Raw genomic sequence first — 13,955 nt, forward strand, 5'->3', positions numbered from 1 at the left:
TCAATTCCAAAAATAGACAGGCCAGAGTTAAATTTGCTGAAAAACACCTCATGAAGCCAGCTCATTTCTGGAAAAGTATTCTATGGACAGATGAGACAAAGATCAACCTGTACCAGAATGATGGGAAGAAAAAAGTTTGGAGAAGAAAGGGAACGGCACATGATCCAAGGCACACCACATCCTCTGTAAAACATGGTGGAGGCAACGTGATGGCATGGGCATGCATGGCTTTCAATGGCACTGGGTCACTTGTGTTTATTGATGACATAACAGCAGACAAGAGTAGCCGGATGAATTCTGAAGTGTACCGGGATATACTTTCAGCCCAGATTCAGCCAAATGCCGCAAAGTTGATCGGACGGCGCTTCATAGTACAGATGGACAATGACCCCAAGCATACAGCCAAAGCTACCCAGGAGTTCATGAGTGCAAAAAAGTGGAACATTCTGCAATGGCCAAGTCAATCACCAGATCTTAACCCAATTGAGCATGCATTTCACTTGCTCAAATCCAGACTTAAGACGGAAAGACCCACAAACAAGCAAGACCTGAAGGCTGCGGCTGTAAAGGCCTGGCAAAGCATTAAGAAGGAGGAAACCCAGCGTTTGGTGATGTCCATGGGTTCCAGACTTAAGGCAGTGATTGCCTCCAAAGGATTCGCAACAAAATATTGAAAATAAAAATATTTTGTTTGGGTTTGGTTTATTTGTCCAATTACTTTTCACCTCCTAAAATGTGGAGTGTTTGTAAAGAAATGTGTACAATTCCTACAATTTCTATCAGATATTTTTGTTCAAACCTTCAAATTAAACGTTACAATCTGCACTTGCATTCTGTTGTAGAGATTTCATTTCAAATCCAATGTGGTGGCATGCAGAGCCCAACTCGCGAAAATTGTGTCACTGTCCAAATATTTCTGGACCTAACTGTATATACACATACACACACATATACACACATACATACACACACACACACACACGTGTTTTAGTAAAGTATCTTGTGTATCAAATAAAATACATTTGATTATAAAATAATTCCACATTCTATGGAATTTGACAATAGTAGTATTTTTAACACGTCCAGTTTAAAAATAACCCAGTATATATATATATCGAAATTGTACTGAGCTACATAAACCACAACCAATACTAATACTGATTTTTAATGGAAGACTTTGGTCTTACAGTATATACAAAACTAAGATTTTTCTTTTGAGGATGTTCGATCAGGAAGACTATAGTGTGTAGCAGTCTGTGATGTAGGAAGTGCAATGCTGTATTGTCTGTGGCAATGCCCTGAATTTGATCTCGCACATTTCTGCTCCTCAGCTGCTGCTCGGGAAGTAGTCGTCAGTACTGAACACTGTGGGAGGCTCGAGTCTTGCTGGCTGAGTTCTCGGAGAAGTTGCTTTCTAAAAAAAACAAACAAAAAAAAAAAAACCAAAACATAATATCTGTCACAATCCTATAAACATAGTTCTTAAAAGTAGATCTAACAAAAAATAAAATATGTTATTAAAGGAAGTGCACGGTCCTGCCCCTTCTTTTAGCATCCTTGTATTTTGGCTGATAATCCTTGCTATAGAGAAAGAGATGCATGGACAGAATACTCCTCCATATGCACAGAAAGACAGTTCATGAGCCGACGAACGGATACACAGGCTTCTCTGCCCCCGAATTATCAAGCTGGTGATAGTGATCCCTGGGACTGCAAGTATCATCATACGATATAGAAAAGAAATCCAACTCATTTGTCAAAAGCCTTTTTTAAAAGGGAGTCTGTCAGCAGGTTTTTGCTATGACATCTGAGAGAAGCATAATGTAGGCAAAGATCCTGAATCCACCAATGTATCACTTAGATTACTGGGTACAGCCATTCTGACAGTCAGAATGTTTCGATTTAGCCATCTAGCAGAGAGAGAGCTGCTCCTGTCCACATCAGGCTTTCAAAAAGAGATTGCACATTGACAGTGAGGTATCAGAGGAGGAGGCATGCCGGACACGTGACATTGTAGACCGAGTAATGATAAGTAGCAGGACTTAAACATAGCAAATAAACAACAGATCGGACCTTGACAAGACAGGATCCCTGAATTTTCTGTGTTACCCCTTAGGGGTGCTTTACACATAGTGCGATCGCTGCTGAGTCACAGGTTTTGTGACGTATCAGTGACCTAATCAGCGATCTCGCTGTGTGTGACACTGAGCAGCGACCTGGCCCCTGCTGTGAAATCGCTGATCGTTACACACAGTGCTGGTTCATTTTTTGCTCATTGCTCTCCCGCTGTGAAGCACACATCAGCGTGTTTGACAGCGAGAGAGCAACTATCTGAATGTGCAGGGAGCAGGGGTCTGGCAGCTGTGGACGCTGGTAACCATGGTAAACATTGGGTAACCAAGCGAAGCACTTTGCTAGGTTACCCGATATTTACCTTGGTTACTAGCGTACGCCGCACTCAGGCTGCCAGTGCTGACTCCCTGCACACATAGCCAGAGTACACATCGGGTAAATAAGCAAAGCGGTTTGCTTAGTAACCCGATGTGTACCCTGGCTACGAGTGCAGGGAGCCAGCGCTAAGGGATGTGCGCTGGTAACCAGGGTAAATATCGGGTAACCAAGCAAAGCATTTTGCTTAGTTACCAGATATTTACCAAGCGCAGCATCGCTTCCACGCGTCGCTGCTGGCTGGGGGCTGGTCACTGGTGAGATCTGCCTGATTGACAACTCACCAGTGACCATGGAAAAACCAGAGTATATAGCGAAAATTTTTTAAAAAACAGAATTATTTTATTAGAAGTATTTTTTTTAAAAAAGACATTTTATAAGAGGAATATAAGAAAAAAGGGGGGATTTTTGCCACAGAACAATCCCTCCAAGAACCACTTGAATTCACATATGTGTATATCTCAGTAAGCCACAAAATATTCACAAAAAATTGTAGTTTCTCAATACATATAACATGCTAAAAGCAGGAAAACAAAAACCCCTAAGAGAGAATTTTTGCACATCCACAATGGAATACATTTTTGTACAGTACCAAAGAAGGGAATATGAAAACCAAGCAGTGGTTTGTAAACCAGTAGATAGTGCTAGCACTTTCCCATAAAGAATATATAATATCAACAAGCATATAGAAAAATAAATATTGCCAATATGGCTTTTCCAGACAAAAGCATTTTTATTATTAAGATGGAATTCATAAAATCACTTGCCCATATAAGAAAAATAAGAATGCCTATAAGGGAGGTGTACACAAGAGGGCAGTGAAATCCCAATACAACAATATATAGCTATTTGTCTTAGAAAAAATAGTGCTTGCTTAAATATGGAAGGAAAAAATGCCAGTCACAAAAGACAAGGAGAAAGTCCAAATACCAGATACACATGCAGTCAGGAAAGGTACTGATACCAGACTGCCGAATACCAACGGAAAGTGGATGGAGGGATGATTACCCTGACGGCCGTTTCGCCTAGGGCTTCTTCGAAGAAGCCCTAGGCGAAACGGCCGTCAGGGTAATCATCCCTCCATCCACTTTCCGTTGGTATTCGGCAGTCTGGTATCAGTACCTTTCCTGACTGCATGTGTATCTGGTATTTGGACTTTCTCCTTGTCTTTTGTGACTGGCATTTTTTCCTTCCATATTTAAGCAAGCACTATTTTTTCTAAGACAAATAGCTATATATTGTTGTATTGGGATTTCACTGCCCTCTTGTGTACACCTCCCTTATAGGCATTCTTATTTTTCTTATATGGGCAAGTGATTTTATGAATTCCATCTTAATAATAAAAATGCTTTTGTCTGGAAAAGCCATATTGGCAATATTTATTTTTCTATATGCTTGTTGATATTATATATTCTTTATGGGAAAGTGCTAGCACTATCTACTGGTTTACAAACCACTGCTTGGTTTTCATATTCCCTTCTTTGGTACTGTACAAAAATGTATTCCATTGTGGATGTGCAAAAATTCTCTCTTAGGGGTTTTTGTTTTCCTGCTTTTAGCATGTTATATGTATTGAGAAACTACAATTTTTTGTGAATATTTTGTGGCTTACTGAGATATACACATATGTGAATTCAAGTGGTTCTTGGAGGGATTGTTCTGTGGCAAAAATCCCCCCTTTTTTCTTATATTCCTCTTATAAAATGTCTTTTTTAAAAAAAATACTTCTAATAAAATAATTCTGTTTTTTAAAAAATTTTCGCTATATACTCTGGTTTTTTCATTGGTATCTTCCAACTCTAGAGTTAGCATTGTTGTGATTGGGCCAATAATTCGGTATCACCAGTGACCATGTAGCGACGCACCAGCGATCCTGACCAGGTCATATCGTGGTCGGAATTGCTGGTACGTCGTTTAGTGAGACGGTACCCTTACAGCATGCTGTCTTCAGATTACATAGCAAAAACCTGCTGATAGATTCCCTTTAAATAATTGTTGACACTAGATTGGTTGTTATAAGTAACTGATTCACTAATAGGAAAATCAAAACTTTCCATTCACTCACAGGTAAAAATCAGGGTTTCTGTAATTTTTCACGTTACGTGTTTGAAAAGTCTTTAAACAGAAGCTTTAATATGATTCTACATGTAACAGATAATATACCAAATTGCTTAAAAATGCTTATTTAGTGTAGAGCTCTCTCCTCTACATGGCGGCAGCATTGATGAGAACATCCAACAAGCATTCAATCATTTCAGCAGATACTCACAGACTGAGAAAAGAGAGGTGAAGAACCGATAGTCTGGAAGATTTTCTTGAGTGGATTAGGAAATGTCCCAAGGTTTGTTTCTGCTTGTGTAACCTGCTCTTCCATCTGAGCAACGTTGCCTCCAACCTTTTTCACAAAGGCCTGTTAAGAAATTAATATAGTAGTGCAACATTCATATGACCTTTAAGAAGTTGGCCACCATTAAAGGAGTTGTCCCACGAACAAACTACATTTTAATCAAGGGATCTTTGAGTGTACAGACAGAATAGCATGAGAATGCAGCTGCTGATTTCTGGGAGATTAAAAACAAAAGGTTTTTAAACAGGCAAGGAAATGTTTTACCTCACAGAAAGAATCAGCTGTGATCCTTCTCTTAGCCAGGAGTTATGTTCCTGCATGATCAGATACAGTCAATTACACAGCACATAGCAGGGTCACATATATAAGATTATCTCAGCGCAGGAACGTTTTTTTAACACATCAAATTGTGGAACTTTTTAACCCCTTCACCACCTGGCAATTTTCCATTTTTTCTTCCAAGAGCCACAACTTTTTAATTTTTCTGTCAATATAGCCATATGAGGGCTTGTTTTTTGGCAGGACAAGTTGTACTATCATTCATTCTGCCACATATTGCACTGGAAAAAGAGGAAAAATTCCAAGTGTGATGAAATTGCATAAAAAGTGCAATTCCATGATTGCTTTTTGGGATTTTTATTCACCATGTTCACGATTTGGTAAATCAAACCTACAAGTATGATTCCCCAGGTCAGTAAGAAATTGTAGAAGTGGTGAAAAAAAAAAAATGCAAAAATCAGTAATTTTCCGAAATCCATAGCGTTATCATTTTTGGGGATCTGGGGCTGTGTATTGGCTTATTTTTTGCACCAGTTGGGTATTTAAATGCAATGCTTTGATCGCCTCTTATTGCAATGATGTAGTGAGGAAAAAAACGTTATTCTGACGTTTTTATTTTTTCCTCATTACAGCATTTTCCGATCAGGTAAATTTAACTGAATACGAGGATACCAAATATGTGCATTTGAACTTGTGTTTTTATTTTTTCACACTTTCTTTTCTTTACTAGTCCCCTTAGGGGTCTTGAAGCGTCTAGTCTCTGATCACTTCTATTCTTCAGAGCGATGCTTCAGAACCGCTCTCAACAGCAGAAATGCTGGTCTCCTGTGAACACCAACGCTTAGGAACTAAAGCGGGCTTTACACGCTACGATATATCAAACGATATGTCGTCGGGGGTCACGTCGTAAGTGACACACATCCGGCATCGTTTGACATCGTAGAGTGTGACAGCTACGAGCGAGTGTGAACGAGCAAAAATACTCACCTTATCGTTGCTCGTTGACACGTCGCTCATTTTCTAAAAATCGAACGTCCGGTTGTTCATTGTTCCCGAGGCAGCACACATCACTCCGTGTGACACCCCGGCAACAATGAACATAGCTTACCTGCGTCCCGCATTATTATTATTATTATTATTATTATTATTATTACCTGCGTCCCGCCGGCAATGCGTAAGGAAGGAGGTGGGCAGGATGTTTACGTCCCGCTCATCTCCGCCCCTCCGCTTCTATTGGCCGGCTGCTGTGTGACATCGCTGTGACGCCGAACGTCCCACCCCCTTCAGGAAGAGGATGTTCGGTGCCCACAGCGAGGTTGTTTGGAAGGCAAGTGCGTTTGACGGGGGGGTTAAGAAATTGCCCGTGCCACACAAACAATGGGGGCGGGTGCGATCGTTCAAGCGATCGCACGAGAAATTGCAGCATGTAAAGCAGGCTTAAGTCAGGACAACCCATCGGCACACTGTGATTACGTCATGGGGCCGCTAGTGGCGGCGGGGAATGACGTACTCCTCGTCAGTGCACATTAAATCCCATGTGGATCGCCAATCACAGGCGCGAGTTGATATTTAATCACTTGTGGTCACCCTGAACCACAAGAGCTTCTACACGGCAACTCAGCCTACAGATATACCTTGATAAAGGCTCTCCCAAGCCAAAACGTTGGGTTCTTCAATTTTCACAAGTCGGCTTTAATAATAAGGAATTCACACCTGTGGTGTTAATATGATCACTGCACCCCTAGGTGAATTCAGTGAGACGTGTAGTTTGCAAATTAGGGTCACATCTGGTACCTCAAGGGCTCTGCCAATCTGACATTATGGCACCCGCAAACTAGAACACCAAAATCAGCACTATAATATGGTGCTCCTTCCCTTCTGAGCTTTACACTGTGCCTCAAAAGTAGTTTCTGATTACATGTACGGTATTGGCAGCTCAGGAGAAATTGCACAAAAAAAACTGTGGTCCATTTTTTCCTATTAATACTTATAAAAATTAAAAACTTGGAGGCTAAAACAACATTTTAGTGGTAAAAAAGAGGATTTTGTTTACTTACCGTAAATTCTTTTTCTTATAGTTCTGTATTGGGAGACCCAGACATTGGGTGTATAGCTTCTGCCTCCGAAGGACACACAAAGTACTACACTAAAAAGTGTAGCTCCTCCCTCTGAGCCCATACACCCCCTGGAGAACCAGATCTAGCCAGTTTAGTGCAAAAGCTGAAGGATAATAGCCACCCACAAGTAAAAACAGAGCAAGAACCGGAACAACCGGAGACTCTGTCCACGACAACAGCCGGTGATAACACGCGGAACAAGACACTGCCAACAGGCAACAGGGAGGGTGCTGGGTCTCCCAATACGGAACTATAAGAAAAAGAATTTACGGTAAGTAAACAAAATTCTCTTTTTCTTTATCGTTCCTATGGGAGACCCAGATATTGGGACGTCTCAAAGCAGTCCATGGGTGGGAATAAACAGAAAAACTGAGAAGTAGGCAGAGCCTAACTTCACAAATGGGCGACAGCCGCCTGAAGGATGCGTCTGCCCAAGCTTGCATCTGCCGAAGCATGAGCATGCACTTGGTAGTGCTTTGAAAAGGTATGCAGGCTAGTCCAAGTGGCAGCCTGACAGACTTGCTGAGCCGTAGCCTGGTGCCTGAAAGCCCAAGTGGCACCGACAGCTCTGGTCGAGTGTGCCTTGATCCCCGGCGGGGGAGGCACCTGAGAACACTGGTAGGCATCGGAAATGGTCGACCTAATCCAACGGGCTAAGGTCGGCTTAGAAGCAGAGAGGCCCTTACGCCGACCTGTGGTTAGCACAAAAAGAGAGGTGCACCGCCTAAGAGCAGCGGTGCGAGACACATAGATCCGGAGCGCCCGCACCAGATCCAGAGTATGCAACGCTTTTTCAAAGCGATGAACAGGAGCCGGACAAAAAGGAAGGCAGGGTAATGTCCTGGTTAAGGTGGAAAGGAGAAACCACCTTAGGGAGAAAGTCCGGAGTCGGACGGAGAACCACCTTGTCTTGATGAAAAACCAAAAAAGGTGACTCCGAAGAGAGCGCAGCCAAATCAGAGACTCTCCTGAGGGAAGTTATGGCCACTAGAAAGACCACTTTCTGTGAAAGACGAAACAAAGAAACCTCCCTAAGAGGCTCAAAGGGGGGTTTCTGCAAGGCCGTGAGGACCAAATTGAGGTCCCAGGGATCCAAGGGACGCCGATAAGGCGGAATGATGTGAGACGCGCCCTGCATGAAGGTGCGGACCTGAGCCAGCCAGGCGATACGCCGCTGGAACAGCACTGACAGAGCCGAGACTTGTCCCTTGAGAGAATTGAGGGACAGTCCTAGCTGCAGACCGGACTGTAGAAAGGACAGAAGAGTCGGCAAGGAAAAAGGCCTAGGAGCATGGCCGGAAGAGCGACACCAGGACAGGAAAATTTTCCAAGTCCTGTGATAGATTTTGGCCGAGGAAGACTTCCGGGCCCGAGTCATAGTGGAAATGACTTCAGGAGGAATACCAGAAGCCGTCAAGATCCAGGACTCAAGAGCCACGCCGTCAATCTGAGAGCCGCAGAATTCTGGCGGAAAAACGAACTTTGTGAGAGAAGGTCTGGACGGTCCGGAAGATGCCACAGCACCTCTACGGACAGATGGAGCAGGTCTGGGTACCAAGCTCGCCTGGGCCAGTCCGGAGCAATGAGAATGACCCGACGGCTCTCCATTCTGATCTTGCGCAGAACTCTGGGCAAGAGAGCTAGAGGGGGAAACACGTAGGACAGACAAAACTGGGACCAGTCTTGAACCAGAGCGTCCGCTGCAAAGGCCTGAGGATCGTGGGAGCGAGCCACGTAAACCGGAACCTTGTTGTTGTGACGGGATGCAATTAGGTCCACTTCCAGAGTGCCCCACTTGCGGCAGATTGACTGAAACACTGTCGGATGCAGGGACCACTCGCCACTGTCCACGGTTTGACGGCTGAGATAATCTGCTTCCCAGTTTTCCACGCCTGGGATGTGGACTGCGGATATGGTGGACTTGGAGTCCTCCGTCCATTGAAGGATGCGTTGTACCTCCAACATTGCCAGGCGGCTGCGTGTCCCGCCTTGGTGATTGATGTAGGCAACCGCTGTCGCGTTGTCTGACTGGACTCGGATGTGCTTGCCCGCCAACAGGTGGTGAAAGGCTAGGAGAGCTAGAAGCACAGCTCTGGTTTCCAGCACATTGATCGAGAGGGCTGACTCGGACGGAGTCCAAGTGCCCTGCGCTCGGTGGTGGAGACATACCGCTCCCCAGCCGGATAGACTGGCATCCGTGGTGAGGATCACCCAGGACGGGGCCAGGAAGGAGCGCCCCTGAGACAGAGAGAGGGGCCGAAGCCACCACTGAAGAGAGCTCCTGGTCTGTGGCGACAGAGCCACTAGCCTGTGCAAGGAGGAAGTCCGCTTGTCCCAACAGCGGAGAATGTCCAGCTGCAGAGGACGCAGATGGAACTGGGCAAAGGGAACAGCCTCCATTGACGCCACCATCTGACCCAGCACCTGCATCAGGTGCCTGATGGAATAACGGCGGGGCCTCAGCAGAGAGCGCACCGCCAGTTGGAGGGACTGCTGTTTGACTAAGGGCAGCTTCACAAGTGCCGGCAGAGTCTCGAACTGCATCCCTAGGTACGTGAGCCTCTGGGTCGGAGTCAGAGTGGATTTGGGCAGATTGACAAGCCACCCGAATTGGCCTAGAGTGGCGAGAGTGAGCGAGACACTCCGCTGACAGTCTGCGTTGGATGAAGCCTTGACTAGAAGGTCGTCCAGGTAAGGAATCACTGCCAACCCCTGGAGGTGCAGAACCGCAACCACTGCTGCCATGACCTTGGTGAATACCCGAGGGGCCGTGGCTAACCCGAAGGGGAGAGCCACGAATTGGAAATGTTCCTCTCCGATTGCAAAACGTAGCCAACGCTGGTGTGAAACTGCAATTTGCACATGCAGATAGGCATCTCTGATGTCGATGGATGCCAGGAAATCCCCTTGGGTCATTGAGGCAATGACTGACCGCAGAGACTCCATGCGAAAATGCCGCACCTGAACATGCTTGTTGAGAAGCTTGAGATCCAGGATGGGCCGGAAGGAACCGTCCTTTTTGGGGACTAGGAAGAGATTGGAGTAGAAACCTCTGAACCGTTCCCGGGCGGGAACCGGTACAATTACTCCGTTGGCCTGCAAGGATGCCACGGCCTGAGAGAAGGCGGCGGCCTTGGAGCAGGGGGGAGTTGACAGAAAAAAATCTGTTTGGCGGGCTGGAAGAGAATTCTATCCTGTAGCCGTGGGAGATGATATCCCCGCACCCACTGATCGGAGACGTGTTGAAACCTCACGTCGCCAAAGTGGGAGAGCCTGCCGCCGACTAAGGACGTTGCTGGCACGGACAGATAGTCAAGAGGAGGCTGCCTTAGTGGCAGCAGCTCCTGCGGTCTTCTGTGGACGCGCCTTTGTGCGCCAGTTGGATTTTTTGGTCCTTGGCTGAGTTAGTGGACGAGGCCGAGGGCTTAGAGGACGACCAGTTGGAGGAACGAAAGGAACGAAACCTCGACTGGTTCCTACCCTGGACAGGTTTACTGGTTTTGGTTTGTGGCATGGAAGTACTCTTCCCGCCAGTAGCTTCCTTAATAATTTCATCCAGTTGTTCACCGAATAGCCTGGACCCAGCAAAAGGGAGCCCAGCAAGGTACTTCTTTGAAGAAGCATCTGCCTTCCACTCTCGAAGCCACAAGATCCTGCGGATAGCGAGGGAATTAGCCGAAGCCACCGCAGTGCGGTGAGAAGCCTCCAGCATGGCAGACATGGCATAGGATGAAAAAAGCGGAAGCTTGGGAAGTTAAGGCAACCATTTCGGGCATAGATTCCCTGGCGAGGGAATGCATCTCCTCTAGAGAAGCAGAGATGGCTTTGAGAGCCCACACTGCTGCAAAAGATGGGGAGAACGAGGCCCCTGCCGCCTCATATACAGCTTTTACAGCTTTGGCTAGAAGGTCAACCTGGCGGTCAGTGGAATCCTTAAGAGAGGTGCCATCAGCCACTGATACAACGGTCTGGGCTGAGAGTCTAGACACCGGGGGGTCTACCTTTGGTGAATGAGCCCACTCCTTGACCACCTCAGGTGGAAAGGGAAAACGGTCATCAGAACCACGCTTTGGGAAGCGTTTGTCAGGACAGGCCCTAGGCTTGGTCACAGCGGCCTGAAAACTGGAGTGGTTAAAGAACACACTCTTTGTCCTCTTAGGCAAGGTAAACTGGTGCTTTTCTGCCAGAGAGGGTTGCTCCTCTGATACTGGCGGATTGAGGTCCAGTACAGAATTAATGGACGCAATCAAATCACTAACATCTGAGTCACTTTCGGACAGATCAATGGGGCACATGGAGGTAGCCTCCGAGCCCCCAGTAAAGGCATCCTCCTCGTCCGGCGAGTCAGCTTCTGAAACAGAGCCGCGGGACGAGGAAGGGGAGGGAGCCCTACGTCTCCTCTTAGGAGGACGGGGTCTGGGACCAGATGAAGAATCCTCTGTGAGCTCCGCTGAAAGAGCCCTAGCAGCAGAGGCACCCTGTGAAGGGGGCTGATGCATGTTCAGCAAAGTCCGGGACAGCTGTCCCATGGAGTCGGCAAAAGACTGGGAGATTGACCTAGAGAAGGATTCTACCCAAGCCGGGGGTTCAGCCACAGGAGCCGGAGCAGCCGGAGAGACCACTGTGGGTGCGATTCCAGGCTGAGGCATTGTCAGGTTAGAGCAGGCATCACAATGTGGATATGTGCTCGGTTCAGGCAGCACGAGCTTACATGCAGTGCATACTGAATATAGCTTTGGAGCCTTGCTCCTCGTGTGAGACATGCTGCTGAAGTGGGGGCTCTGCCAGAGTGACCCCCAGAGAGTATATACAGAGGCCCACAACCAGAGGTTGTGGCTTACCAGACCGCTGGAGCGGTGTTGTGTGCCCTCCAAATCCCGAAGCCCGGACCCCCAAGCACCTCAGCAGGGATGCTGCAGCCAGTGCTGATTGCAGAGAAAACGCTGATAAAATGGCGCCGGAGCGAGAGGGGGCGGGACCAACACTGAGAGCGGGATCTGGAGGGCCAAAGAGACTTACAGGGGAGGAGACATGTACCCAGTGAGGAGTGTCCCTCCCCTGTGCAGAACGGCCGCTGGGCGGAGCCACACTGTCCCTCTGCATGAATGACATGCGAGGGCAGTGAAACCGAAAGTAGGCCTCCGGCGAAGCCGGGGCCTAAATTTGAGCGGTGCGGCCGGCGCGCAGGCACCCTCGGCGCGGTTCTCAGGCGATAGCCAGAGAACCGGCCGGAAATGTCAGAAAACTCACTCAGCACACTCTCCCAACATAATAAAGTACAGGGACCCCCAGAATATAAACGTCTCAGGTACTTAGCTTGCTGAGACGCAGGGTTCCAAGTCCCTGGGGATGAGTGCTCCGTCCAGCAGGATCCTGAAGGGCTGCGGATGGAGACCGGTCTCCTGCAAAGCATGGAGAACCGTGCTGGCTCCCACTTCAAGCCAGAGCCCGAGGGATGGTGAAGGAGCGCGGCATGTAAGGCTCCAGCCTTGGAATCAACCTTAACAGCACCGCCGACACAGTGGGGTGAGAAGGGACATGCCGGGGGTCCAGACTTGGACCCGCTTTTCTTCAAACTCTTTCCAAAAATGAAAAATCAGATGAGAATGCATGTGTGGATGTATGCCTCCTGAACACAAAACAATGAACTGGCTAGATCTGGTTCTCCAGGGGGTGTATAGGCTCAGAGGGAGGAGCTACACTTTTTAGTGTAGTACTTTGTGTGTCCTCCGGAGGCAGAAGCTATACACCCAATGTCTGGGTCTCCCATAGGAACGATAAAGAAAATGTATTTGTTCTTTATAACCCAAAGGTATAAAATTCTGTGAGGTACCTGTGATGTCAATATGCTCACTGGACTCTTAGATGAATTCTCTGAAGAATGTGGTTTGTAAAGTGAGGTCACTTATGGGGTCTATTCTTTTCTGGCATGTAATGGGCTCTGCCAATAAGACATGGCACCCTTAAATCATTCCAGCAAAATCTACACTCCAAAATGCTGCTCCTTCCCTTCAGAGTCCTTCGTTTGACCAAACACTAGTTTTCCATGACATATGGGATATTAATGTACTCAAGAGAAATCACATAAATTGTACAGTTCATTCTCTCCTATTACCCCTTTTGAAAATTAAAAACTTGGAGCCAAAGCAATATTTTATTGGAAAACAAAATGGGAATTGTTCATTTACTTAGGCCAATGTTATACAATTCTGTGAATTACCCGACAGTTTAAAATCTCTCACTACACCAATAGATGAATTCCTCGAGAGGTGTAGTTTCCAAAATGAGGTCACTTGTGGGAGCTCCTGCTGCTCCTGGAATGTCAGGGGTAATTCCAATGTGACATGGCATTCACAATGTATTCTAGCTAGAATGGTGCTTCAAAATTCAAATAGCGCTCCCTCTTTTCCGAGCCCTGTTGTGTACCCAAAAAGTAATTTTCCAACACATATGGGGTATTGGTTTTCTGAGGACAAATTGCACAACAATTTGTACAATGAAAAGAGGAGAAATGATCCAGCTGAGGAACCACACCGCTTCACGTTTATTTCTTCTTTAACCCCTTCACGACCTTGGACGGATCTAGCCGTCATGGTGCCCTGGTACTTAAAGACCCATGACGGCTAGATCCGTCATGGCGGAATCGCGGCACTGTGGTCCCGGTAATAGCAATCGGTGGAATTTTCCACCATATTCTAGAAGGAGGGGACCTCTACTTGACCTCCCGAGGCGTGGTTTCTCCACCCCGGACCTACGGTGCCTGT

General features: G+C 46.7%; 1 protein-coding gene across 1 annotated transcript in view; it reads right to left on the reverse strand.

The window, feature by feature from the left end:
• Nucleotides 1–1,149: 1,149 nt before the first annotated feature.
• Nucleotides 1,150–13,955, reverse strand: part of BLOC1S4 (biogenesis of lysosomal organelles complex 1 subunit 4) — a 30,584-nt gene continuing 17,778 nt past the window's right edge. Inside the window, exons 4-5 of the mRNA XM_075316427.1 lie at nucleotides 4,718–4,858; nucleotides 1,150–1,414 (exon numbers count right to left, since the gene is read on the reverse strand). Of these exons, the coding sequence (XP_075172542.1) occupies nucleotides 1,328–1,414; nucleotides 4,718–4,858 (228 nt within the window). The 3' untranslated portion in view covers nucleotides 1,150–1,327. The remainder of the gene's footprint in view (nucleotides 1,415–4,717; nucleotides 4,859–13,955) is intronic.

This window comes from Anomaloglossus baeobatrachus, chromosome 6 (genome assembly GCF_048569485.1).
Source record: "Anomaloglossus baeobatrachus isolate aAnoBae1 chromosome 6, aAnoBae1.hap1, whole genome shotgun sequence".
Classification (NCBI taxonomy): Eukaryota; Metazoa; Chordata; class Amphibia; order Anura; family Aromobatidae; genus Anomaloglossus; species Anomaloglossus baeobatrachus.